Raw genomic sequence first — 25,377 nt, 5'->3', positions numbered from 1 at the left:
ATAGCACACCAAGATGCCGCGGTGCTTGCAGCGAGGGGCTGGGTGGCAGGGGAGGGGGGAGCCGGTGGTCAGGAGAGATGGCTTGTCCTTCGCGTAGGAAGGGAGATGGGATCCTGCGTAGCGGATGTCAGTGTGGAACCGGCTGGCAAAGAAACCAGAGAGCTGAAACTCTGGTTTGCTTCATAGTGAGCAGAAAAGGACACGTGAAAGTGTTTATCATGCAGGAGATGATAAAAAAACATTAGTAGGTTTAGGCAGAGAAAGGATCGTGGAAAAGTACTGCCGTTTGGGTGTGCACACGTGGTACCTTCGGTTTAGCGCTACCGCTTACAACTATTAACATCTTTCATGCGCTTGGATTGCTCAGTATTGTGTGTGCTATGCAAAGTCTTCGCTCAGTAACCAGAGCTTTAAGGTACAGCTGATATAGCCTGGGTCTTTTATCTCGGTGCTCGAACAAGCTCTGCAGAGCCAAGACAGAGTTTGCCACCCATGCGGCAAAGAGCAGAGCTGAGATCCCATTACTCACTTCTAATCGTCATGGGCCCTAGCGTGAGCAACCTTCGGCAATTACTTTGTGATTTGGTCCCCTTTCCTAGTCAGATTTTTTTCTAACTTGACTGTACAGATAAAAAAAATCTCCTAGAGGCACTGGCTGGCTCCTGCTATATGAAATGCTTTGCAGAACCTCAGCTGAGACCTGCAGGCTTGCTTGAGGAACAATCGTAAATAAATATGCCTGCTGGATAAAAAAACCCACTAAGTTTCCATCTACCTAGCAGGAAATAGGCCCAAAAAAAGAGTAACACAGAACCCCTCTGCCAATAAATGCCCAGATTACAACATGGATCTGTGTCTAAATGTCAGTGGAAGAAATCATTTTCTTTTACTTCGTAATTCTGAGGCTCTTTAATCTCAGATCTTCTCCTGAGCTTGGGAACAGGAAAGAAAGAAATCAAAGACGAAGGGATAGGAACAGTACATGAGTGATTCCCAGATATTCCTTACACAATTAATTAACCTTTGAGCACCCAGACTCATTTAAGTAGTCCAATTTCTTAAAGAGCTGAAGGTGAGCTGTACAAGAACCGGGAAGCTTTTCGTTTTGCTTATTTCTAAACAGGGAAGTTTAGGGGAAAGACTTTGAAAACTTCGGAGGAGATTTTGCTTTTGCATCTGAAATCGCCAAGCAGCGAACGGAAAGTTTCCGAAGCGGTGCAAAGGGGGACAGGTGCTCCTGCATTCCCAGGGCTGCTATTTGGAGGACCGTGACTGACCCAGGGAATGTGAGGCATGGATGAGGGAGGCCAAACGCAAGACAGAGACATGATGAAGAGCTTCGGAACCAGCAGTGGGCAAGGCATTCCCAACCCTTCCCTCCATGTCAGTGATTAAAGTAGTGAGATTCACAGACCCAGGAGAGGCAAAAGAGGCTGGGTTTGAGCTGAGTGTGTGTGCGCCCACAGTAATTACATTATCCACACATATTAGTCTCTTAATTTTAATTACATAAATGTATTTTTCCTCTTTAATGAGCATAGTTTATCCATTTAAACTGATCGTTTTAATTTTACAGGCAGTGATCATAGGATCTAATATGCAGAGGGAAAATTTCCTGTTGGCATATTTTACATCACATAGATTGAAGAAAATACACTTTTTAATCCCCAATCAATATCTGAAGAGCATGCAATTAACAGATACCAAGGTAGTTAACATAAATCTGCAAGTTAAAGAGCCAATTCATTTTGATTTATAACACATAGGGTAATAATTTCATCATCGTCTCTCCCAGAAAGCATCTGAAGCTTTGTAGCATGAAGATGTCAAAATTGTACTTAAGATTGTTCAGAGTACTGAATTGTAGTGGTTATTGCCTTTTGGTTCCTTGAAGTGTGGCATAGCACATGAAACAGTCCCCATTATAATACCCTGCTCTTCTCCGTAGAGGTCACTGGATAACTTAAATCAGTCTTGGGTGAAATATTAAAAGGAGATTGTCAATTGTAATATGAACAATTCTCTTTTTTTCCCCCTACTTGTCCTTTTATAATATGAAAATTTTGTAATAGAAAGTAGTTCCTTTAAGGGGAAAAAGATCCCTGGCATCATTTGTGCAATTCATGTCAATCAATAGCCAAATAAATTAACTGACTGGTACGCATACATGGAATAATAATCTAACATATTTTTGCTACCCAAGTCTGCTTCCTTGTATGCATTTTTTCTGCGCGGGATCAGGTTGGTTGCCGCTGAAGTTTTGTGGCTGTGAAAATTTATTACCCTCAGAGTCAATCTGCATTCTGGCTGCCAAGTCTGAATAAATAGAGTCATTGTGCTTGTCTGGAATATGTAACCAAAGTTCATCCAGTCAGCTTGACTTTCACATCCCATGGGATTCATAAAAGCCAACACCCTGGTATGTGCTCTTGATTCCTGCCAAAATTTTGTAAAATTGTATAAACAGAAGTTGAAGAAGCAATCAGAACACACTCCTAGGGACATGGCTCTGCACTCCAGCCCCTGCTGTATCTCGAAAGGAAAGACCCAACTTTAGTACTTCTTTTTTTTTTTTTAAAATAATCGTATGCCTATCCCCCTGCAGCAGCAGGTAAATGCGGGGGCTGAAGACACCCTCCGCGCACAGTGCACAGGGAGGCAGTGAACAGTCCTCTCGGGTTCATTAATTTTGCTCATGTTCCCTGCACCAAAGGAAGAGGGAAGGCAGCATTTGCCTGCAAGTGGCCGCCCTCCTTAAGAAGGGACGGAGACAGGGTCTGAGCGGTGTGAGCAAAACCGGCCCCTCCGCAGGCAAGCCAAGACAAACAGAAAGCCACGTCCCTTCACAGGAGACCTCAGGGGAAGAGCAGCCTCGAGAAAGTTCACCAGGAGCAGCTTCAGCGCTGTAAAATAAAAGTCTCGGCAGCCTGGTCTGGCTCACCACCCAGAGCCCCACAGGGCGATGGCAGCCCACCCAGCCCCGTGCCCTCCCAGGGGTCCCGGGACCGCCCCCCACCCACGGCAGCCTGGGGACAGCCAGGGTGGGCTGCTGGCCCTGGGGGACCTGTCCACGCTCCAGCATCACGCTGGCCATGGCTGAGCCGGAAAACTTGATGCTAATTCGAGTTACACCCGCGGCTCTGGTGGGGATCTCCGTGCCTACGTTTCCTCCCTGTCACGTATGCGCTGAGGGATGCCAGGGCTCAGTGCTGGAAATACATCTTTCTGGCAGGACTGTCTGCAGCACAGGCATGTAGGACCAGCCAAATCCATCCTGTCGTTGCAACAGGACAAAAGTCCATCTACATGGTCAATGGCAATCGGTGTGGCCGTGTCCCTGCATAAATAGCATTAGGAAATTATTTATTTTTTTAAGTCATAAAATCATGTTTCGTTTCTTTAATGGTAGCCAGAAACAAGTGAGAAAGAATGTATGTAAAGACAATATTTTTAATAATGTGTAGGACTTTTCCCTCTCACTTCTGGATATGGACTGACAATCAATGAAAAGATAAAAATTATCCTGAAATGAACAGTCATGCATCCACCTTCTTCCAGAAGGAATATTTTTTAGTAGAGTCTTTATAAGCCTTACTTGTGCATATGAAATGTAATATTCCAGCTAATTTCAAGCCATCTGTAATGAATTTTGAAACAAATTGAAAAAGGGGCAAAGTGGCTACAAGCTTTCTTTCCATAAGACTTCCTCTGTTAGGACCGCACTTTCTGAAGTCAAAGATCAGCCAAGCAGAGCACAGAGTCAGGTACATCTAGAGAGAAGAGTTATATTAGGCAAATCATAACACGCCACTGCATAGCCCTGTTCATCATTAGAACTATTTTTAGGCAGTGCTAATTGCATTCACATATGCCATGTCCGAATATTTTAACCACATTAAGTCATTTTAGTGTTGTGCTCCCTTTTATTCGTCTCTTCATCAGTGCAATATTTGATGCTTGATCAGAAGGGAAAATGAGTGAAAAAGGAGGTGAGAACACTCAGCCCTGGGAAAAAAGCACAGAGCCTTCATCATTGCTGCAAATGAATTTCCCTCTCAAAAAATGCCCTGATAAACTTGGGAAAAAAAAAATCTTTCTGATGAGAAGTTTCTCACTCCACTGAGCACAGGAAACTTATTTCATGAAGTCTGGCCACGTGCGAGTCTGACTGCAACCAAAACTGCACAAAGCAGAGATAAGCAAAAGTGGAAAAATTAAGTTTTGGGTTAAGGAATGGCTGGAACCTCAGGTGGTTTTGTACTTAATCCAAATGCTCTGCTCAGCCCTCTGTCACTATAATGTGAGTGCGTTTTTAGACTGGAGAAATAGTCACTGTAACAGCCTTACTTAACTTGGGTAAGTCCATTATTTCCTGAGTATTAGAGAAGCAATCCTTTTGGTATCCAACTTAACTAAAATCCAGAGTAAGATTTAAGCCAGCTGAGCCAAGCTTTATTTGTGGTTTGCCAGCTCTGATTTTAAAATCTCTGTGACATCTAAATTTGCACTTCCACAAGGCATGACAAGAAGACCAAGACTGCCTCACTGAAACTGTCGTCTGAAACAAAATAAGAGCTCAGTTTTGTCCTGCCAAACTTGGCTCACATCACTGCCTATCTTACAAAATCAGATTCAATGTCTGTCATGCACTGGCAGGCAGGATCAAGCTCTAAATTTGAATGCCACCACCATGTGAAAAAGGTTAGAGATCAGTTGTGAAAAAGGTCAGAGACAGTGAAAAAGGTTAGAGATCAGCTTGGCTCTTGGACGTGCACGAGATTTGGGGAAATTCAAACACGGCACTCTGATCTCCATGGTCCTCAGTAGCAAACCTCTAGAAATAGACTGGAAAATAAACTTAAAATACAAGGGCATTCTCCTTGTCTCTTCATGTGGGTGCCGTGACTAAGCCAAGTTTTAGCTCCAGTAAATCTCCAAAGCCTGCCCTTTTCCACTGGTATCACCTTTTCCCAAGTCTTAACAGTTTTTCTCTGTATCTACTGTAACTTCCTTAACCCCATCTTCTTGAAATCTTTGGTTAGTTTTTTTTTTCCCCTTGTGAACTGGAATTTCTGTACAAATGTCTGTTTTGACTGGCATGGGAATGTATCCCAGTGCAGTCAATTCAGCAGCGTCGGCTAATTTGGGGCGTAAAGAAGGATTAGGCCCCATATCTCCAGGCTGGCTTTCCCTTGTCCCTGTCTCTCATGAGCCCTTCAGCCCACGCACGGCTCCTCCTGCTGCAGGGAGCCCTCGCTGAAGCCAGCCACCGTGCCTGAGCCCTCGCCCCGCTCAAGCGTGGCCGCAAAGCGTCTGTTTGCCTTCAGGCAAATTCATTCCAGCGTGCCTGCAAGAGAACGGTTAAATAACCAGCAGTCACAAATAATTTAGAGCACAAATTAGTGTCGTTCGTAATATTGCAGCTATTACAAGCTGTAAGAGGAGAACATACCCCCAACACATTCAGGAGCTCGAAGGGGACATGCTAGCTTATCCCGCTCCGCTATTTTTATGTCGCTGTACCCGTCTATCCCTCTCAACTTGGGCATTTTTAGTATCAGCCCAGGTTTTCCCTGTGCAAGGGAAGCAGAAGGCAGTGAGGAACGCTGTAGGGACTCCGCTCGTGTCTCTCTCACACACGTGTCCGAGCACACACTCATGCACACACGCCAACACAGCCTCCCAGCCTCTCTAGGAGCTGCCTGTTGCTTTCTGCAAGGCAAAAGGCCAAGCTCACTTCACTCCCCTTGGCCATTCAGCTCAGGCTGGGGTGGTATCAGCGTGAGAAGCTGTGTGAAGATGTGGCACACAGAGACGGATGGCAGCAGAAGCAGAGAAAGAGGCAGCTGAGAGCACGTCAGAAAACGAAAGGAACATGAAAAGGGAAAGGGATTAAGGGAATAAAAAAGAAATGAAGGAAGAAAATAAATTGGAAAAAAAATGGACATTATAAAGGGAGTAGCAGCTATCTTAGAACACAATGAGAAATAAGCAAAAAAAGCCAGCAGCCACTCCATCAAAACTAGAATTTAAGAAAAAGGGACTGGGAAACCATTGCTACAATGTCTCCTGCACCTAGGATGAAATCTGACGTCAGCAGGAGTTTAGCCACTGATTTCAATCAACTTAGGATGTTATCCCCCATCTTCTTTTTTATTTCCTAGCGCAATCCAAGCAGATACTTGGGTAGTAGCAAATGCATCATAGTCAATTGGTATAGCACCTCCCCGGGCAGAGTTACCACCATTTGGGGAATTCAGGCTTTTATTTCCCCTATTTTCATATATATGAGCTTTTAGAAAAATTCTACTTTAATTTCTGAGCTTTCAGACTCCCAGTAAATCTTGTAAAGCCTGTGGCACAACACTGACATTTTTTGCCTGCGATATGCGAAGTGTAAGCAGCACTTCAACCAAGTTACCTTTTCCTGGATAAGGAGACTCCTGTGGAGACAGAGGAGGTTTTACAAGGTGACTGCCGCTTCGCTTGCAATGACTGAGACCTTCCTCCAGTGTCGTTGAAAATTAACCATTTTATTAATGTAAAGTACCAAGGACTTTCCTTCTGCTCATCTCCACTGAAAAAGATTAAAGTTAACTCATCTGCGTTGAAACCCTGCATGGTTATTGGGGCCAGCCTGCAGTAGAAATCTGAACAGATGCAGGACAGAAGACTCAACATTTACAGATATATAAAATTCTCTGTATGGTTAATACCCATGCTGATTATACAGTAATTTGGACATCCAAATCACTTAACAAGTATTAACTACTTAATACAATGCCCCTGAGAGGTATTTAGGTAGAGCTAAGCAAGAATTATTATCTCTGTAGAACTGACAGGGAGACCGAGACTGAGATGTGGCTTGTTTGAAGCCACATGGCAAGTCAGCTGCAAAGCCAGGATTAGCGCTTGGGTCTTTCACTCCCAGGTGCCATGTTCAAGTCACTAGACTGTGCTGCCCCTGAAGATTAATAAGGATTAATGGGCAAAGCAGAGGAGAAAGAACAATGTACGCCAGAAATATAATAATAAAACTCCAGGGTGAAAAATGAATACCAAGGTGTTGAAAGGCCTGGAGAAATCATGAAATCCAGAAAAGGTTTTATAGTTTCTTAGAAGATGTGGCTCTGATGATAACCAACTCCAAAAGGGGACGGAAGGGAGACCCTTTTAAGTCTTACAGCCTGTAAATCTTAAATAAATATCAACTGGACAGTGAAAATCACATTCACACATTTATATTGCAAATTTACAGAGAAACACTCAAGCTGCAGTTTACAAGTGATTTTAAATCCCTCAGAAATCCACACTGGAAAGCAATCCTCAAACAAAGCCCCTAGAAACAGCGAGGAGTACAGAATAATGCAGTGAGAGAAGGCACATTAGGAATCACTTACAATAAATTGCCTGACCTGAGCTCCGTGGGCAACTTCTTGTGGCCACAAGACACTCACGGACATTTAAACAGGGCAAGTCTGTAGGTGTGAGAAGTTTCATTACCTCTGTTTTGAGCCCTGATGAGAGCATCACTGCAACCCTCTGCAGCTCTGCATTCTTCAAGGAGAATGCGGAAAACTGAAGGGGCTTTGAAGACAAGGGAGAAGATGCCCAACGCCTTCGGGAAACATGCCTTGGAGTGAAAGATATCCGTGCAATGAACTGAACTTGCCTAAAGCAGGGCTGGTGGCTGGCTTGATCACAGTCTATAAACACCTGCTCAGGGAGCAGAGCTGTGAGACTGGAAGGCAGCTCCGTCTCACAGGCAAAAGTATAACTTCCAGCACAAGAAGGTGCCTATAAACAGAGTTGGACTAAACTCACATCTTAACACGGAAGGTGAAAAACTGTGCATGTGGTTGGACTGAGGTGGGTTCACCATAAGAGGATTATCCAGAAGTTTTGCTCTAGGTCCACAACGGCTCCCAGCTCTGAAGCAGAAAAAAAGCTCTGGAGAGTCCTGTAGTCCTGTGGCCCAAGTTATGGCATGCAGTCAGGTTGTGACCTTCACAAAATTAAATTAAAACAGAATCAACATGGAAGACATATGAAGAGTGAAACATGAAAGAAGACAGATACAAAAGTATTTGTTCTGGTCTGGTTCCCAAATGGCAGTGTATAGTAATGACGTCTTTCCTGGCCTGGAAAAAGTGCATCTACAGCTCACTAACCGCAGTCCAACACAGGGTGACTTCCAGCTGTCCGGGTGGTTGCTAATATGGGAGATGCTCACTTAGAGCATAAATGGTTCACTGCGCAGTTCCAGGGCAACACCTACCGCCCGAGGAAGACAAACAAGATGCTCTGGAAGCAAGGCAAGTTACTCATGCACAGGTAGTATGAATCGTTACACTGTCACCGAAGAAATGGTTCAAATTCTCACCTTGTGTACACCTGCACCATCTCAGTGAAGTCTCTGGTATAACTGGTGTAACTCCATACAATTGCTGTAACTGAGCTCTCTCACGATAACAGCGATTAATCCACAGGACAGGAAAAATGGAAAACAACATGTCTGAATCTGCCAACGGTCTACTTTTTGGCTTTTATTTGCCAAAGCATGCCGTGGGTGAGGTATAGGAAAATGTATCCACAGTCAGCCTGCAGTGCCTCCAAGACACTCTTCTAAGCCCCGCAGAACGTTCTGCAGTAGTTCTCATTTGCTTCTTATCCAAAAATGCCTGCAAGCCCAATGTTTATGAAGCAATTCTGCTCTAACCAGATTAAAAAAGGAAAAAAAAAAAAGGAGGGATTTCTGGGGACCACTCTTAACACTCCTGTATCTCCAGCTCAATAGCTGTATTCAACCCGTTCTGCTCACTGCTCAGTCCCAATTACAATGAACTAGCTCGCTGCTCAGTCCCAATTACAATGAAAGTATTTAATTTCCTCTTTGATTTCCCTTCAACGACAGATTGCAACTTGTGACACTTCAAGTAATTTTGGTAGCTCATTTAACACACACTGAAACCTGAATATCTGCTGATTATGTTCCCAAGCTCTGGCTCATTGCAATAAAGGATGGAGAAAGGAGATACAATCTCCGGAGACTGAGAACCTGAACATGATTACTGCTGGCTGAAAACTTGTTTTGTCCCAGCAGTCTTGGGGTACAGCTAGAATCTTTCATGAATGATTAATGAACTATAGGCAGATCAATGAAACTCTGCCCTAAATGTATCTATAAGCAACTCAGGTGGGGAACAAAGAAGTCTAACCAGCCAGTATCCTGTAATTTACAACTCTTGATGTAGTGAAAAGGAGTAATTCATCTCATTTACTGTGGCTGGTTTCTCAAGCCCGAGCACCTGAGTCACCTAAGTGATTTTTTTTTTCCCTTCCCTGCTTCCTACTCAGCATTAAAGTGATTATGTGCTGGGTTGGCCTCCGATATCTGTGTTTATATCAAGGAGAACCTTCCTCCATCAGTAAGCCCACTGATTCCAAGAACTGAAAATTCAGGGTTATACTCATTACTGGTGAACACATCGAAGTATAACCCAATCACTTATCAAGAGAATATTAAGCTTCCCATAACACACTTTTTAGTGGTAAGTCTTGGAGATCTTTACATTCTGTCAGCAATATCAAACTTCAAAATTATTTCTTACCCCTAATTTCTATAACCAGCATAGTCACTTACTTCCAGGAATAATAAAGACTGTAGAACATATTCTCATCTTTCTTGATGGATGATGAGTTGGCCTCAGTAAAGTTGTTAACGATGTAAAATAAAATGCAAATTAAATAGCACAATCAAAATCAAGCTATTAAAAAAATGGTCATGCAGGCAGTATATGATACTAAGTACCACCCTTTTGCTTACATTGTTACATAGATAATACCAGCATATTAGAAACATAATAAATCACAGAAAGCTGTTTCTCTAGCCCGGAGTTTCTCAAACTACGGGTCATGACCCTCCATGGGGATTCATGAATGAGTTTGAATGGGGTCACAAAAAAACTGTTAGCGAGAAGCAAGGGCAGATATTTCCCCGTAAGTTGAGCAGCCCAGTCCTCTAGCAGGGGAACAAGAGAGCAGACTGTAATTAGTGGCTGCAAGTATTTATACTTGCTAGGGAACTGCTAACTACTTTTAATTACAACAGCTCACTTTCTCCAGGAGAGGGGAGCAATATAGGCTAGAATTAAAATTGCCGGATAGTTGCTAACTGCCTTTCATTGCAGGCAATAGATCTGTTTCTCCAGGGAGGAAGAATAAACTTGCGACTGGATCTTATTCCCCCATCATTTAGAAATGGGGCCGTTACCAACTCAGGGGGTCACACAAATATGCAATTAAACATGGCTGTATTTTTCAAACCTTGTAAGAAAGAAATCAATAGTCTCATTTATAGAATATGCGACCACCAAGCAAAGAGCGAGGTGCCCCATGCAATCTGCATTGCATCCTGGTGAAGAAGGACGTTTATTAAAGGGCTTAGAATGAGAAGCTAGTTGAAAAAGTAGAATGATCTCACTGAAAAGCACTTGTACATTTCTCTCTGCTGCCCTGCCTGTCATCTGAGCCCACTTTCTTGCCCAGAACGGATCACCTTTTCAAAGCTGTCAACAGCTGGATGTACCAAGATGGAAACTGAAGATTGGCACTTGAAGATGCAGTCCCATACCACATGGCCTGGCTTGGTTAGCACTGATGAGAGTCCTCTCCTCTTCCCTCCCGAGGGCAGCTTTCATTGAGACGGGAAGAGAAAGTACCCAGCTCTGCTCCCTCTCTCAAAATTAGGGGGTTTAGGGAAATACAAGAGTGATATGCACCCCACATCCCCATGTTAGGGGCTTTTAGTGTCACCAAAGTCCGCGTTTGCTTTCCTGAGGTCTCTGTAAGGCACATGAGGCCTGTGGCTACAGAGCAGCCTGTCTCCTTCAGTGCCCTCTGGCTATCGCAGCCACCATGTACCTTGCTCCAGGAGTGCTCTGCAGCTCCCCAGAAGGAGCGGGAGCGATGTCAGGTGAAAGCAATCTCACTGCCAGACATGCCCTTATCTCGGCAGCGAGGGTCTCCGCTGCACATTGCCCCCGCAGTCCCCTTCCCATTCTCACACCGTACCCTGCGATGCGACACCCTCTCCCTGGGGAAGCAGCTCAAAGAAGAGATCCGGTTTGCAAATAACCTGGGGAAAAAAAAGAAAAAGAAAAAAAAGACGGACAAGTGTTATTTTTCAGCTGGATCAGTTTTCCAGCCTGTTGCATTGCACAACCACATGAGCACCTGTGGTGGCCGGAGCCAAGAGTGGGAAACATTAAAAGTGGCTTAAACAGCACTGCCACGTAGTGGCTGCTTGTGAGGGAAAGACTAGCCCGGGCCGCTGGCGGGAGAGAAGAAGGAGAGGTGACCTGAACGGTGTCTACACAACTTGGCCGTGGAAAAGGGCTCTGATAGCGAGAGGAAGCTCCTGAGTTTTGGAGGCAAAGGCGTAACACGGCGCAGGGGTCAGCGTCGAAGCTGGGCAGCTTGAAGCTCAAAATGGGCATAGCTTCCCGCTAGTGACGGTGATTAGACGCGGGAGGAGATGAGCTTGCGTTGGCCCGGGGCGTTAAAGAAGAGATTAAGCCATAAAACCTACATTTTGGGTCTCCTGCATTTGTGTACAAGAAGTGGGATGAAATTGTCATAACGAGCCCCTGGCAGAGGAGAGAGTAAAAATGGTGCCGGCCCACTGAACTGGAGAGTGGCTGCTCCCATCAGGGCCTGCCCTGTACCCAGTGGCCTGGATGGCACGGACAGGGTTGTATCCAAAGTGCGTGCAAATAGGATGACCTACTGGAAACAGTGGAAAATACCAGACTCCCCATATTATTTTCCTAACGCTAAAACCAGCATGTTCATGCCACGGGCACACTCCCACTCCCACTGCAGAAAGTCAATGCTGAGGAAAAACCCCTCCTGCGAGCCATGCCAGTCACAGGGGATGCGGCATAGCCCTCGTCTCCTGACAATTTGGTATGTGATACACAGCAAACTGCTTCTCCCCAGGGAACCCAGGAGGCCCAAGTTATTCCAGAAAGTTCCCTGAGCAGAAATCCTGCTTCCAAAACTCAAGTAGAAACCTTTCCCAAAGCATTTCTGCACTCCTGTCAGATCTACAGGGATCCACTCGGGATCTCTTCACACCTTCCTGTGAGATGCTCTGTAACTGCAACTGCAAGTCAGGTTTTATCAAGTTTTTCTTTGCAGCCTGTCAGCAGCATTTTGACTAGTCAGAAAGGTTACCTCCATGCTCTCCGGTGCTGAGCAGGATGCCTGCAAGCCGTGCAGCTTGTTCAGGGATAGGGATGCAGCCCCCAGCAGCCTGAGAAGTCAGGGAGAATGGTTTCAAAAACATATTTATTGGTAACTGCAAAGAGAAAATCAGCGTTAAATTCCCTGCCCCTTGACTCTCCGTACCGCTCAGCTTTGTGTCCCTTCTGTGCCAGGTGAGGCACAGCCCGGACGGGTACGGCTGGGAAGGGGACGCTCTGGGCAGCTCCGAGTAGAATGGAGGCTTTAAAGTAGATTCTCAAAACATTATGGATTTCATCTTTGCTTAGCAGCTGGTTACTGTGCCGAAGCCATGAATCACACCACTTGAAGTGATTGAAGGAGGGGAAAGAATAATAATAATAAAGTGGCAAACGAGCTCAGGGATAGGCTTGGGAGTCCTATTAAACTTGAGAGGCTATGATTTCTATTCCCAGAACTGCTGGTTAACACAAGAACAAGCACCATGCTTCCCCACCCCATCCAAAGAGTTGTGCTAGGCAAAAACTGAGGAGCAAACCAGCAATAGGTCAATCCTGTACTGTGTAGTCAAAAGTTGCCAGCAGATTAACATGGCAGCGCTCATGAAAAGTCTGCAGCAGCTCTGGCAAGCTTTGCAAAATTTATAATTATAGCTACGGGCTTCATCGCAAAAGGAACCAAATATGTGATGTTTGTTTCTGTGGAAGAATGGGAGGAGACTAATGGTAAAGGAGAGGGAGTGGGAGTGCGGAAGCGGGGAGAGGGGAAGGCAGAGAACCGAGCCCTGCCGAGTTTTCAGGGACCCGCAGAAAAAATCGTCTAAATAGAGTAGTTCAGACCTCAAATACCGTGCGGTGCTTTGACAATCTTCTGGTTTATGGCGTACTTAACAAAGTGTTCTTACATTTACTAGGCTGGAATGTCCATTTGATTATAGACTCTCCGCTACTTTGCTCGTACTTTAACATTTTGGACACGTGACAAAAATGTGTGTAACGCATTTTTTAAAGTGTTGATTGTGCTCGTAATTTTCAAGTCAGAATATAAAATAAACATCTCTGCCCTTTCTTCCAGCAGGCAGCACAGAGATCTGCTCTCCGCGTTCTGTCTGACAGGTACATTTTGTCATTTTTATGAACTATAAATTGCTTTATGAAACGTTGAGCCCTATTTATTGTGGCATATAACTCATAATCGGATTTTGTCCCCAAAGTATCTGTGAACTGGGATGTTAAACATTTTGCATGCTTGGATTTGTCATGCATGTGTAGAGTTTATTACTGCAAAAATCACAGTCTTCTTGTATTTCATACAGAGTATGCAGAATCCCTTGTTGTGATACCAAACGAGAGATAAGAAACTTACTGGAGAAGGCATGAATGATGCAGTAAATCCTGAGCTTTAGAGTTTGCTGAGATATATCTGAGCTCATTTTTCAGCAATAAGTACTTCATTTATTCCGAGGTGTTCTCTTTTGACTTTTTCCAAATCCTTTCCCTGGGAATTACTCTTCTTTTGATGAGATTCTCTGTATGTTTTATGCACAAAAACAATGCCCTTTTTTACCCCTTAAGTTTTGAGGGATTGGTATTTTGGAGGAATTTAATTCATTTTTTCACTTCTTCTGGAACTGCAGCAGTGCTCCAGGCAGATAAGCAGGAGACCAAATCCTTAAACAGTGTTCAGGTTTTACTCAGCTCTTTTTCAAGCAAAAATCCATTAACTTCAATGGGAAACTTGCCCAAGTGAGGAATTCAGGATTTGGGCCATAGTAAATGTTATAGTTGGGCCGTAGGTCTGCACAGGTATTTACCTTAAATGACTTTTATGAAAGAGGATTGATTGAAATATAAGGTAGCTTTCTAAGACCGTCCTGATTTCTTTTCCAGTTTTGGGAACAGGGGGAGGGAAGGGGGAGGAGAGACTGTACATTTTAGTGCCTGTGAAAAAGAACTAGCAGATTTACATTTATCCACAAATGAGGTACTGTGTCATGCAGGCTGACACAGAGTAAATTTCCCCATGTCTTGTTGGCAGCCCCCTCTGCTCCGTCTGGCCCCCCGCCCCCCGCCTCCCTGGGAATAAGCGGTAATTGACTCTGGAAGCCAGCTCAGGCCAGGATTTCTCCAGAGCAGAGCCTGTCACTTAGGCTGAATTATATGTTGTGCATGGATGAATAACATTTCTCTCTGCTCAGAGGCTAAGACTGCCAAAATTATCGACCTTCCCCCCCCCCCCCCCAAGTTTACAAACACCATTTTGTTTAGAATTTTTTCTCCCCCCCCTTGAGGAAAAAGTTTCCTGAGTGAAATGTATGGGATGCGGGTGAAATCGCTGGCGCAGTTGTAGGGCACACAAGTATTTGCTGTAACTGGGACGAATGCAAAAAGAAAGAGGAGTCAGAGTCAGCATTATGCCCCTCTCCCTGGAGGTGTGCAGGCTCGCCCCCAAGGCAAAACAGCTTTGGCACTCGGTGGGGGCGATACTGTGACCAAAGAAAATGTGTGTGGGGGGGGGTCCTCAGCATCCTTCCCCTGGGATGAATGAGGAACATTCCTGCAGAAGTGCCCCTGGAGGTAGTTAACAAGCCCCAAACCCCTCACTGCGCTTTCCATCTCCCCTAGAAAGAAAAGTGGCGGTGATGGATAAGTGGTCCCTACCTCTTCAGGGGTGGTGAGGGAGCTGGGCACGGGCTGCCCTCGTCCTCAGGGCAAAAGGGCTGAAATGTTGCCCGTCACACCTCAGATTTAGTATTTATGATCAGATATTCCCCTCCCTGCCCCTAAAAGCACGCCCGGAGGCTACAGCTTTCCCACCTGCTCTGCAAACATTCGGGCATCGGGGCACCCTCCTCCCCTGCCTCTGGAGTGGGTGCTGGGAAGGCTGCGGGCGCACCCTGGGGAGGTTCCTCCCTGCCACCCCTAGCCTCACTGCAGCGAGCGAACGGGAGGGCAGGGGGCCAAAACCCCACACTGCGAGGGCAGTTTCTGTCTGGTCTTGGCTAAAGTGAGGATGCCTGTGATATTGCTTCTCATTACTTGTGTCCCAGTAGCAACTAAGAGCTCCCAGTCACACACCAGCACTTCCCAGCACCAAGGGAGACGGCAGCTCAAATAAAGCTCTCAGTAATTTTGCCCATTATTTTTTTGAAAAAATATTCTCCAGCAGTTCCTGTTTCAGTTGTGGCTTGCAGGTAACAGTTAGCTAAACTGAAAGAGGAAAAAAAACCAAGAGAGGTTTTAAACCTGTAGCCATTGATTTCTTTAGTGTATTGCACTCAGTCTTGTTTTCAGAATAACACAGTAACCCCCAGCAGATTTATGTGCAAACACAAAGATTAGTGACCCAGAAGCTTGACTGAAACAGCTTTTCTGCTTCCAGAAGACAGGTTGCTCTGCACATGCACCGACTATTTTGTCAGGAAAGATGCACTGGCCCCATTAGATTTTCATTCTCTCATGAAAAACCCTCGGTGTTTATACAGCACAGCTTGGTTTTAATTTTATTGTGCTCTTCAGTAAAGTGGTCTAACTATACAGATTGCTCAGTTTCTGGGACAGAGAAGAGCAAGAACTTAACTCGTATACCTTAATGGTGTGGTGCTAGCATATCTTCAATTGTCTGACTCTCATATCCACTGCCTGAATAGCTTTCAAATGAAGAAAAATGTCTGTAACTAAAATATTCAGTGTGTTCTGTTGTTATTTAACAGTAAGCAGTGTGGTTAAGCCAGGTCTTAAACCTGCTTAATCCCACTGAGCTAAATAGATTTTATTATTGACTCCCATGGTCCCAGAACTCTGACCTTAAGGCTGAAGTTAAAAGCTAATTTTTTGCAGTCTGTTCCACTAGCCCAGAAGCACTTGCTTGCAGGATACTTTTGCAATGGAGAATGTCCAGCTGTAAATTACAGCTGTTTGTAATCATTCCCAAACACAACACTCATTATTATTCTTTTGTTCTTTTTAGGCTGAAAAGCCCACCATGAGGGAGACCGCACAGTGCTTAATCCACACATTAAATTTACTCACAGCTCATATTCATGTGCAAGATAAGATTTTCCATGAAGTAAAGATTTACAGTGGTCCTAGGGCACTTTTATTCCCCAAGCTGCTTTTATTTCTCTGTGCTGTAGTGTAGGCCAAGTGGGTCTGCCTAAGAGTTTCGAATGCTTAGAGGAAAGTGTTGTACCACCGCTGAATTTCCTCTCTCGTAATAGGGCAAAGATAGCTCATTCACTGCGGCACTTGGGTGGTACTTCTGAGACATGCTTAGTTCACAATTGTGGTCTGTTACACTTTCTGTGTACTTACGCTGGAGGACGCAGGCAGGCCCTGCTAGCTGTGCCTGCACGAACCTCAGCGCAGGCGTGTAGGGCAGAGGGAGAGCTGAACCCGCTCAGCCCGGCATTCCTGCAAGCCTGCTCAGCCCAGCTGGTAAGTCCTGTAAAGAGTCCAACTCACTAGCTTACGCTCAGCACCTGGTTAATATATATGTGTCATCCAGACCTGAACTGTTAAGTACAGGCTATGATAAACCTTTTTGATTTACCACTTTGGGCTGTTGATAGACAAGGCGTCTCAACGCTAACATCCATTTGGCAGTGTAGACAAGCCCCGTTTGTGATGGTTGGTGAGTTACACAGGCTGTCTGAGCTTCGGTCCGCCCTCCTGTCGGGCAGAAGGGATAGTACTTCGCATTTCCATGCAATCATGCCATGTCTGTCCGTGTTTGATCACGGTTAGGACATTGACATGCAGGCTGTGCCAGGCATGAGCTGGTTTACCCTAATGGGTCTGGCCAGTTGCACTTAAGATCCTGAAGGGCAACCAAATACTCCCTGATGTCCTCTGGAGCGGTGAAGGGTTTGGGGAGCTGAGCAGCAGGTCGTGCAAAGCAGCAGAGCCCCACATCTGTGGGGAGAGAGACGTTTGCAAGCAGAGGTGCTGGTGCACCACCTCCCGCGGGTGCGTGCACGCATTTAGCACTCAGCTGCGAGGAAAATCGAACAGAAAAGGTTGACCTGGGACAATCCAGTCCGTTCCCCTGATATTGTAAGCAGCCACAGGATTCGAGGATTCGTCCAGTGGGATCTGTAGCATGGCTCTTCTCCTTCAGACAAAGCCACATTGAGATACACCATTTGGGTTAGGAGGCCTGGGGAGGGACTGCCTGTAAAGTATTAAGGCAACAATAAGAGGCAATTTGGACTTTTAATAGATCACTTAAAGCAGGGAAGGCAGCTGTCCAAGCAGCCTTAAAATTTTCAGTGGACGGAGCCAAAGATTTCTTGTTCTCAAGTATCTGCTTGAGCTGTGATTAAGCGAAGCAGTTAAACTTGTGATACCCTGAAGTAAGTAAATAATCCAGTGGCAGCTAGCAAAAATACTCCTGTGCTTCGTGTCACTCACGTACTTATGTTTGTGTTGGACTGAGTTTTTTGATAACATCACCTTCCACACCGTGAGACTTTCTCCACATGAGAAGCTACGTGGTCAGCTTATCACCGGAGTGACTCAGCTAGCTGGCTGGCCAGAAGGGCTTCATGTGACAGGTCTGGGTAATCAGTGACAGCCGAGGGGAAGCCTTGGCTCCGGACAGCTGATCTGGGTCCCAGCAGAGAATGACGGAACTGAGATCATAGGCTCTGCAGGAGGCAAAGGTTGGCCAGAGAAGGGTGTACACGCACTGTGTTCGCTGCCACAGAAACAAACACAGCTCTCACAGCGTTAGCACATTGCTTAAACTTTCTGGACTATCTTTGCGAGGAAAAAGAGAATCCCTCCGACAGGGGATATAGATTTATCACTTATGCCTTACATGAAAGCTTGGCTATTTGGAAATGCTGGTGTCCCACAGTTGCAGGGTAGCAAAGGGCAACTGCTGCTACGTTTTGTGGCAGAAATGGTCTAGAGTTTCTCAGCCCTCCTAGTTAGAGAACTTGAAGGAGGAAGAGTAATGATATGTATTGTATATAGGACACTAATTTCCAGTATTGGAGACTGTTGTGAATTAGTGAAAAGGGGCTTTAAAAGAAGAGCCTGTGTGGAAGGCTTGGAGCGAAAAGGAATAGATAGCTCTGTAAAACTGGCACTCCATTTCCCTTTATTTAACTTGTGAGCAAGATCTGTAGCACTCATCTGTTCGCTATTGGATGTTTTCCCATACCTTGACTGTTGCTGGTGTTTGTTTAGAGTTGTTCTACCATAGCACCAGGGACGTGATTTGGATGTATTGCAACGCTGTATGAGAAGGTGGAGCAGAGCTGTCCCAGGGAATTTTAGCAATTTTGAGCCCTAGCTAGCTATACTAAATACTGACATTCCTTTGGTGTTTAGAGAAAGAAAAAGAAAAGTTAAGATGTGCTTTTTCTTCAGGGAAGTGATAGCATTTTGCTATCATGACAGCCAAACATTTCCCACCTCACTGTGGGCAACCGCATGCATTCTCAATAGCTCCCTAAAGATACCGAGGGGAGACGATCCATTCTAGGTCTGACTAGTAATTTCTCATATATTTTCTTAGGCTTGCTAGGTTTTTTAAGAATCAGTGTGTGAATAATTACAGAATTAACATGGGGGGAAAAAGAGACAAGGTGCAGATCTGGGGTCTTTCACATGTTAGTAAGGAGAAAGCAGGTCCCATTGCTGGCTGGCAGCATGAAGAATATGCAAAGTGCTATTGGGAAGAAGAGTGTATATGCGTGCAGCATATGAAGTGCCTCAGCATATGATTAACCTCACTGGGTATGTAGTAAATAGTAGATAACTGTGATCAAAAAAGTATTCATGTGATTTATCAAACTGAGCAACTGTGCATTTTGCAGTGAAACAGGAGGTCAATCCTGAAATCTAGGGCAAGTAGAGCAATAGGAAATTGCAGGGACTAAGAAGTTAATCATACCGTTGGACTGCTTCCATCTGGTTTTGAAAGACAGAGTCAGTACAGTGCTAGCGAGGACGCTTCACGGCAACAGATCAGGAATTAATTTTTTCAGCAAATCTTCAGCTATCATTTGCAGTAACACAGGCTTATAAAAATGTAATTTAATTTCTTGGGAATAAATCACATAGGACAAGAAGTGCGAGAGTGTTTTTTTAATGTGTGTATCTGAGGCCAAAAAAAAAAAGAGTGAGAGTAGGAGAAACAGCAAAAATCCAAGAGGAAACAAACATTAACGATATGAAACCTGGAAGGCATAAATGGCTGTCCGGTTAAATTGTGCAAGTAATTGACTTTGAAAAATCAGTTTGCAGTTGGGAAACTTCTACATTTTTATGACCCTTGGAGGCATAATCTTGTCTAACCTGTCTGTCCATCTTCATCAGCGTGGGTCAAAGGAGCACTGACTTAAAGTATTGTTGAATTGATGCTCTGAACACCACTCCCATATATCATGAGTACATAGCTATGGGCAGTGAATTTGTTAAAGAATTCTGTTTTCCTTATTATTGATATTACTTACGATATTTCAATAAGACTTGAACATTATGCTCCCTTTGGGCAATGACAGTCCCCCTAGGCAATGAACATGTTGTAAAACAAAGGGGATTTTAACCTTGATAGTAACTCCGGTAGCTGAAACTTGCTTTATTGGAAGACGGAGGAGGACAGTTAGTTGATAACATTATGCTTTCCCTTCTTCAGTGGTGGGATAAGAGAATAGAGAGACCTGTACTATGAATGACGTATTGTCCTATTTTTAGTGCTATGCTGCAAAAGTGAAATCTTATAAATACATTTGTATCTATTTCCTGGCAGTCTGAAGAAAGAGAGCTCAGGTTTACACAGCACCAATAGCAGGAAACAGAGGACCACACTGTTCCCACAAATCACCATGCTTTCACTACCACCTTATTTTAAGAATAGATGAAAATTTGTAGCAAGCAGCGGCACCTCAGCCTGGTCCTTGGCTACAGGACGTTAGCCTGGGACTTTTGACCCTTGTGTGTTTGTGAATCATGTCCTAGCTGTAGCTCAAGGAGTCTCCAGAACGGGTGCAGCAACACAAAGGAGAAATTTCAGTTCCCTTTCAGTGAGGCAGTAGTCCATGCAGCAGATGGAAGGAGATCCCCCCTTCAAGCTTTAATCGCTCAGTAATCAGCCAGGCACAACAGGGTGTTCTGGCATCAGCTCCGTGGATGACATGCTCGCTCCAGTTGGTTTTTCCTGCCTCTTGCAAAGGTGGTTTAGAAATCCCACCTGAACTTCTGGGTTTGCCTTTGTCACTGGTAAGGCTATCTGCCTACTGCCCTCTGTATTTTTTATTTTTAGTTTCAAGAACATTTTCTCCTTGCTCTTGGTTTTGTTCTGACCCTGGCAACAACAGAGGCAAAAAGGAAAGGGGAGCTCTGGTTTGCTCGGGGGAGAGCAGGCGTGTTCTGCAGGAGGACAGTCCCACGACAGAGCTGTGCTTGTGACCCTTGGTGGGCAAGGGACTCCTCGGTACAGCGTCTTCATGTGGCCCCAGTGGGGACAACACACGGTCTGTACCTCGGCTGGCCTTCGCTCTTTGAAGGGTGAAGAGGACAGTACGCAGAAGCAGAACTGAGGCCAGTTTCTTTGCAGGCAAAAAAAAAAAGGTGAGTATGTACAAAGAAAGAGGTGCCCTGTGATTTCCCCATGGGGCTTAGTGTGTGGCTGAATCAGGCCTGAAATGCTCCTGCAAGGAGATCACATTGTCATGGGCTGAGATACTTTGCTCCCCCATGCAGTCTCATCCAGGTGTCTCCTCCTTTTTTTCCTTGATTGCCTCAATTTTGTTGTAGGCTGCAGGAAAACGTTTATCCTTTCCTCTCTCCTTGCCTTGGAGAAGAGTTGGACTTATTCTGCCATTGAGGAAGGGTTCACACCGTTCTAGGTTTCTTGCATTTCAGTGAAAGAAAATGTAAGTGTGATCTTTGAAGAGCCTGCGTTTCCTCCCAGACAAAAACTGGAACGTTTGTGAAATCTGAGAGAGCTCTTAGGATGGATGAGCAGTTTCCCACTTAGCTATTTCACATACGCTGGTGTGAAGGTACAGCAGCAGTCCAGTAGCATCCTATAGCTCGGTGTGATCCACCAAATCTCATACAAATGCTTTACGTTGAAAAATATTGCAGCTGAAAGGTTTCAGGCATGTTTGGTAGCACCTCTAGAGAAGTCCTTGGCTAAGAAAGCCTTGGGAAAGACTCATATCCAGAACTTTCTGAGAAAAGGATTAGATTCACAAAACTATTTTTGTCTCCTCCCAGACTCTTACTCCTTTGGCAATACTTTCACCTTCCTCCCTTATCAGAAAGAATCAGCGCGTACTGGGTGATATATGCAGGTCATCTCATGGCTACTCAAAATTCTGGGCCAAAAAAATACCATCTAAGTCTCCTGAGGACCACTATTGGTACTTGTAACCAAATTCCTATTGAAAATTCTGTGAAGGGGATACTCTTCCACAGCCCCATTACAGACCCCCATCAGTCATACTCTCAGAATCCTGGAGATTCTAGTGGTTGCAAAAGTCTCTTCCCATCCAAGGAATTGTTTCTTTTCTTCCTCCTAAAAAAGAAAAAAAAAAAAGAAAAAAAAAAGAAACAAAAAACCCAACTCCTGTCTTTCTGTGCAGTGCATTGAAATCTAGATGCTGAAGCAAGGCCATATTCAGAGAACTTCAATGCCCTGCAGAGCTTCCAAAGTAGGGACTTAACCCCGCATTCCTGATAGACCCTGAAGCCAAATTAAAATTGTTGGGAGTTTTTGGCAAGCAAGGCATGTTACACCTAGCTGTAGGGCTTGAGCTGGTTAAAGGGAATACTTTTTCCTTGCCTGTGAAAAGTCTTTCATGCGGACATCAGGAGAAGGAGGTATGTTTATACGCTTTTCAGCCAATGCTGACAAATTGGCTTTACATGCAAACCTTTTGGTTTACCCAAATAGTTTGTGGCAGCAGGGAGCATTTTTTCATGGTAAATGTGAAAAGTAAATAGAAAAATGACAAGTTTCTGGTTTAGTTTGATTGAGAGATTTTTTCTGCATGAAATGAAAGCTTAAATCATGTAATCATTTTTAACATTTTGAGTCCTACAGTAATTCTCTTTGTGGTTCATCGATGGTTCTGATTGGTGCACACTTGCAATGATTCTTACTTTACACTGACTCTAGATTTTGTTTTAAACTTCAGTGACCAGATTTTCACTGGTAAAAAACCAAAATAGCTTCACTGATTTCAGTAGCATTGTCCCAGTTTTCACGCACTGAGGATTTGACCTTAGCACTTTGGAAATATTTCCAGCTTTTAAAAATCACAACCCTGCCTATTTGTGCTTCCAATAGTTGGACAAGTGGCTTATTTTAAAGCAACACACCTGGCGCATGGTTCAGACATCAGGATCCGGTTATGGTTCCACTTCGACTCAGGCTGACTATCTACCAGCTCCCCTGACACCCTCACTGGCAACCAGATGAGCAGGGCTGCAGGGAAGGTATTTGGGCTCCTGAACCATTGGAGCTTTTTTGATGCAAACCAAGACCCTGAAATCTCAAATGGCTCAGTTTCCAAAGTTGCAAGGTTTTTTTGCTTAGTCAGCATTTCCAGGAGGTCTATCTGCTGACATTTGCTTTACAAATGATCAGAACAAACACTTTCTGCTTTATTTTTCATTATTATTGCTTTCTTTTGGGGTTCTGTTTCATGGGAAAATTCAGAATTGGAGAGCTTTGTTCCAATCTGGAATGGCACGAAATTTCAAAATCCTCCTCAAAATGGAAGACCTTCCTTCCCTCAAGGACTCTGTTTATAGCAGGCTGCCCTTTTTGCAGTCAGAGAGGGGCCAGATCATATTATGACTGTGTGCTCTCATGTGTTTTTAACTTAGATGTAAAATTAGGTCTGGCTTGAAACTAAGTGTAAAGAGTCTGAGTTCAGACATTACATTTTTATAACCTGAAAATGATATCATTTTGAAAGGCAGAAATAAATAGAAATTATTTAAATTAAATTAGGTATTTTTCCATGGGGTATGATTTAAATGAGACACAAGCTATCTTTAATATAGTCTGCAATCTTCTGGCATTTTTAGCAAAAAAGAAAATTATTTGTTTTAAAGGTAGGTATTTTATACCCAATGAAATTTACTTTGCATACCAGTGTATCTTCTGTATTAGATTGCTATAAAGATTTTAAAGGTCTTTTTCATTCTTGACTCAGGCGCATAACTTTTCTTCATGCTGAGGGACTGCCTCTCACACACACATTCACACAGAAGAGAATAGGCCCTTCTCTGTGGAAATCTAGCAGCCAAATAATTCACAAATAGTTCTCACTTATTATTTACTGGCACAATCAAGCATAACTGCTCTAAATGAACAAGCAGTTTGTCAAATAAAAAAAACAGGGGAGCGAGGTTAAAGAATCCCATGATTCTGATTTACACAACAGATAAAAATCACCCCAGAAAAGTCATAGAGACCTGCCAAGTAAATTTCTTGCTTTGCAATGATGCTTTAAGACACTTTTATATGCTTTTGCGGGGATCTGCTCTGGCCCTGGCGTCACGCATACCCAGGGAGGTCTGCGTTGTTTCATACCCAGGCAGGTGATGGCTGCTGGCAGTGCAGGCGCTGGCGAGGGGACAGCTAGTGCCTGGCTCCCAGCAGCCCTGTGGGACTTTGCTTGCCATTCCCATCTTCCTTTTCTTCCTTCCTACAGCCCCTCTAGAGAGAAAAGAGGAAAACCAGACACAGAGCCTCCATCACAGGCATCTTCCCCCACTTGGCCCCAGATATCCACGATTTTGGCTCTCCACGTTTCCCAGGGGGACCTTGTCCCAGAGCCTCTCTTGCCACTTGCCATCTTGTTTGCCCAATCTGCCCTTTCCCTGTTCCTCAAAACAACCCAGGCACCCCCACGGGTGCCTGGAGCCCTCCCTGGGACCCCCATCTCTCACCAGTCTCCTCCAGCTGCCCCCAATCTCAGGGCCACACAGTGGGAGGCAAGTCTCGCTGGCTTGCAGTGCCACGAGTGAAGCCTGGCAGGGGCTACCCAAGCACCACCCGCAGCCAAAAGGTTGACATGGCCACCATCATTGGAAGGGGACAACCTCTGTTTCTGCTGTGCAGGAGAAACAGCCGTGGTGGGGGGCCAGCCCGTTGTCTTGTTTTGCAGCCTCATGGACACCAGCGGACGCCTTTTGCTGGCACGTGGTGGGACGTAGCCCAGGCGGGCAGCGGTGGGGGGCCAGCACTGCCACCCACCCAGCCAGAGCTGCCCCTTGGCTGCCAGCCCCGGAGCGGGGCAGCCACGCTATCCGCCAGACATGGGGGATTTCTGCCTGCACCTTGAGTCTTCTCCATTCAGTTCCCCGCAGTAACCATCACTCTTCTGTGCTAATAATGCCCTGAAATACTGATTTCCTGAAGCCACTTCTTTTAAGGTCATGATGTCCCTTTTTCTAAAACTTAATAAGCCTGATACTGACCATGTGGAGTTAGAGTAGGTTTGTAAATATTTGTATCTTCAGTATTATTCCTTTGATAGCAGGCACTAGGACAATATTTCCCACATTAAAAGGGCTCTTGGGGAGGGTTTAGGAACTCTGGCCATGCAAAAATAGTTGCCTGAAGGAAGAGGAAAAACCTTGGAGAATTACCAGACTCTTTTTTTAAATTTTGAGACAAATGGACTTTTCAAACTTTGCCCTGAAAAGAGATCTGGTCATGACCTACTATAAATCTCATATGGCCATTTAAAACCTAACAGTGCTCTGGTTAAACAGCATTGCACCAGACAAAACCTCCAGGGCATGGGGACATTGCTGCGGTTTTTCCCTTTCAAGCTTGTATATTGTCCCCATAACATATTGCCAATGTTCACGGGACCAAATGAGACTGTGGCCTTTCTTTAATGTACTCAGAGCTCTTGTGTCGAGAGCCTGTGAGGTCAACAGGAAAACATGGAATGAAATCTCGGCTGAGTGTCGGTCTTTCCCAGGCTTCCTGGCAATTTCCAACTTCTCACTCTATTGTTTTCACTCAATAAGATAGAGCTTGTCCTCCGCTCAATAAAAAAAAAAATAGCTAAAACTCAGAAAATTACCAGTTTTGTAAAAGCCTGGCAGATTCCCAGTCTGCTGAACCTAATAACAAGCACACTCATTT

General features: G+C 44.7%; 1 protein-coding gene across 1 annotated transcript in view; it reads left to right on the top strand.

Annotated features, from left to right (window-relative positions):
• AFF3 (ALF transcription elongation factor 3) overlaps positions 1-25,377 on the top strand; it is a 278,863-nt gene that overhangs the window by 188,251 nt on the left and 65,235 nt on the right. Inside the window, exon 9 of the mRNA XM_075495743.1 lies at positions 13,321-13,361. Within this exon, the coding sequence (XP_075351858.1) occupies positions 13,321-13,361 (41 nt within the window). The remainder of the gene's footprint in view (positions 1-13,320; positions 13,362-25,377) is intronic.

This window comes from Mycteria americana, chromosome 1 (assembly GCF_035582795.1).
Source record: "Mycteria americana isolate JAX WOST 10 ecotype Jacksonville Zoo and Gardens chromosome 1, USCA_MyAme_1.0, whole genome shotgun sequence".
Classification (NCBI taxonomy): domain Eukaryota; kingdom Metazoa; phylum Chordata; class Aves; order Ciconiiformes; family Ciconiidae; genus Mycteria; species Mycteria americana.
Note: the sequence above shows the minus strand (reverse complement) of the source record. Positions and strands in the feature narration are given on the sequence as shown.